At 56.9% G+C, this 2,817-nt stretch overlaps 3 protein-coding genes across 3 annotated transcripts; all 3 read left to right on the forward strand.

Moving 5' to 3' along the window:
- Positions 1–266: 266 nt before the first annotated feature.
- On the forward strand, positions 267–590 carry DQ04_13581000 (hypothetical protein; the record flags this gene model as incomplete). The annotated part of the gene is made up of 1 exon (XM_009316985.1): positions 267–590. The coding sequence occupies one exon, from the start codon at positions 267–269 to the stop codon at positions 588–590; it is 324 nt and encodes a 107-aa protein (XP_009315260.1).
- Positions 591–1,130: 540 nt separating this feature from the next.
- DQ04_13581010 (hypothetical protein) lies at positions 1,131–1,733 on the forward strand (the record flags this gene model as incomplete). Its single annotated transcript, XM_009316986.1, has 1 exon — positions 1,131–1,733. The coding sequence occupies one exon, from the start codon at positions 1,131–1,133 to the stop codon at positions 1,731–1,733; it is 603 nt and encodes a 200-aa protein (XP_009315261.1).
- A 731-nt stretch (positions 1,734–2,464) lies between these two features.
- DQ04_13581020 (hypothetical protein) lies at positions 2,465–2,728 on the forward strand (the record flags this gene model as incomplete). Its single annotated transcript, XM_009316987.1, has 1 exon — positions 2,465–2,728. One exon carries the CDS (start codon positions 2,465–2,467, stop codon positions 2,726–2,728), a length of 264 nt encoding a protein of 87 aa, XP_009315262.1.
- Positions 2,729–2,817: the final 89 nt, after the last annotated feature.

The following is a 2,817-nucleotide window of genomic DNA, read 5'->3' on the forward strand; positions in this document are numbered from 1 at the left end:
TGTCGGGGCGGGCGGCGGGGCCGGCGCTACTGCAGGAGTCGCCGCGGCTGAGCAAGCTTCTGCTGGCGCTGGTCTGCGAGCTACCGCGGGGGGGATGCGGCCGCGGCGCTGCGTCCAACGCGTGCGATGACGACCCTGATGACCTCAACAGTGCAGCCGGGCAAGTTGCTGCTGGCGTCCTTACGGCCGCGCTGTCGCTGCTGGAGGTGTCCCTCCTCGCGCAGAAGAACAGTGCGCTACGGGAGGACACGACATGCGCCGCTGCAATGCTGCTACTGTGGCTGCGCGATACCACCGGTGGTCGGGTTGAGGTCCCCGCCGCCGTTGTTGCGCAGCTGGACAGCGGCGCTGCCCGAGGTTCCAATGGACGACTGCGCGAGTTGCTGCAGCGCTGCGAGGGCCGCCCCGCTACGCGAAAGAAGAGAGCAGGTGGTGTGATGGAGTTGTGCTGTGGCGTTGTGCATGCTGTCTCGTCTGGCGCAGTGTTTGACCAGCAGTTTGCCCGCAGCGCGGCACTTTTCAGGCGGCTTGAAGCAACAGCAGCGGCAGCAGCTGCGGCGGAAACGTCGGTGGGCCGTACGCCGGGGTGAGAGCACGCACTGTTGTTGCTGCTGCTTGGATGGTGCTGGCTGCCGTCCCCCCATGGCCTCCTATCAGATGCAGGAGTTCAGCACACATACACATCATTCATTCATTTATATATATATATATATATATATGCACCTCATACACCCAGAGAGAGGAGAAAAGATGATCACACTGCTAAATCATTTCAGAGAGATAGATGCAAATCTGTTAAATCACTTTTTTTTGTCTTCATTTTGTTTTGGTTTTCTGTGTTTCGTGTTTGTTTTTTCGGCGTTACCCATTGGTTTCACGGGGCGGCAAACAGACGGTGCTGTTGCCCCCTCCCTCCCCCTCTCTCTCACACACACGGCTTGATGTCATGTGTGGGCATATGCATATGTGACAATTCCCTCACGATCTCTCTCCTTTTGCTTCACGGATGTGCATACACAGCCGTTGTATTATCTATTCCCTCTCTCTCTCTCTCTCTCGTTGTCTGTCTGTGCCAACACTCGTACTTCCACTCCGCATGCCCACCACACATATCACCCAAGCAGTGAGATATGACGGACACGATTGACGTGACGACGTACAGCGACGACAAGTGCTTCGGCCAGGCGGCGCCGACGCTCGCCAACCTCGACCCCATCCGCGGCGAGAAGGTGGAGCTGCAAAGCGGCAAGGTGTACGTGTTGTACTTCTTCAATACCTTCTACCGTGGCGCCGACCCTGTCAACGAGGAGCTGACAGTGCTGTCGGAGAAGTACGGTGACAAGGTAGTCTTCGTCGCCATCAGCAACGACGCCGACAAGGAGAAGACGGAGAAGTACCTCAACAAGAATATTGTCGACGAGAACACGAAGAAGCCGCTGCGCCTCGCCCCGCCGCACATCCTCTTCGACGACAAGAAGGCGACCGGCAAGGCGTACGCGGAGGTGGCGAACCTTTCCGTCATGTCGTGCCCGATGGCGTTCATCGTGCGCGTCGACGGCACGATCGCGTGGCGCCAGCAGTTCCTGCAGACGTACACCATTTCGCAGTCCAACTTCGAGGCGCAGCTGCAGCACGTGCTCGCCGGCGAGGCGCTCGAGAGCAACGGCCCGCGGCCCGCCGTGCAGGTCGAGGAGGAGGCCGCAGAGGTCGAGGACGAGATGTCGCTCTTCTAAGACATGAATCTAAAAGAGAAAAAAATCTGAAAAGAGAAAGGAAATCGCGGAATACTATTCATTTCATATTTATATAAAAGGACGAAATCTCTTTAACAGGAAAAGAAAACAACACGGGGGGAGATGCACGCACCCTGACCCAGTAGACCCATGAAGAGAAAACACTTTTTTTTTATCTGTGGAGGGTTCGGGCGCCTCGGTGTGTGCATGCTTGTGTGCGATGGGGGGAGTGCTGGGCGAATGTTAAAGCCACAAGAAGAAAGAATGAAGGAAAGAGATGGAGGATGGGCGAAAGGAAAATGAAGGAACCGATAAGTAACCGATATTCCCCAAGGATGATAATGAGTTTGAGGCACGGGACAAGAGGTGAGGGCTGAGATGAGGTGTGGATGCCGTTCGTGGTGGCTGCTGCAACCATTCACTCCCTCGCTCCCCTTACTTCTCTCTTGCTCCTGCTCTTCGTCATTTTCCAGACACACACACACACACACACACACACTTATGTGTCGCGTGCACCGACCAGCGTAGCCGCCCAGCTGCACGCCTTTACACCAGCAGAGCGTGGGGTACGACCAGATGTGTGCGTGGGCGCGTATTTAAAGAGACTTCTTTGTTTGCGTGCGTCTGTGTCTGTTGTCTTGCGTGGCTGCTGCCTTTCGCCTGCTCGATGTGGCGCACCCTCTCTCCTTGTTCTTCTTATTGCGTGTAGAGCGGTGTAGGAATCGTTTTCCATGCAGTCGGCGGCGGGAGATATGCCGGTGGAGATCCTCCCGGCGAGTGGCTTTGTCTTCCATGAGGCAGAGGAGCCAACAGAGCTCCTGTGCCCGCCAAAGCTCCTGCCGATCAAATCCTTCACGCTGGAGCGGCTGGAAAAACTCGAGCAGCGCGTTTCAGACGAGGCAAAGGCGAAGCGGATGGCGCGGCAGCAGCAGCGGGCGGTGCCCATGTGGAACACCGCCACCACGGCACCCGCCGAGGCGCCAAGCAACGTGTAATGATGGCAGTGCCTGTGCAATATCGTTGCGCTGTGTCCGAGTTCATTCATTCACTCCTGGGCCTCTTTCTCTCGGACTGTCGCCGTGTG

Source organism: Trypanosoma grayi (genome assembly GCF_000691245.1).
Source record: "Trypanosoma grayi strain ANR4 Tgr_1358_V1, whole genome shotgun sequence".
NCBI lineage: Eukaryota > Euglenozoa > Kinetoplastea > Trypanosomatida > Trypanosomatidae > Trypanosoma > Trypanosoma grayi.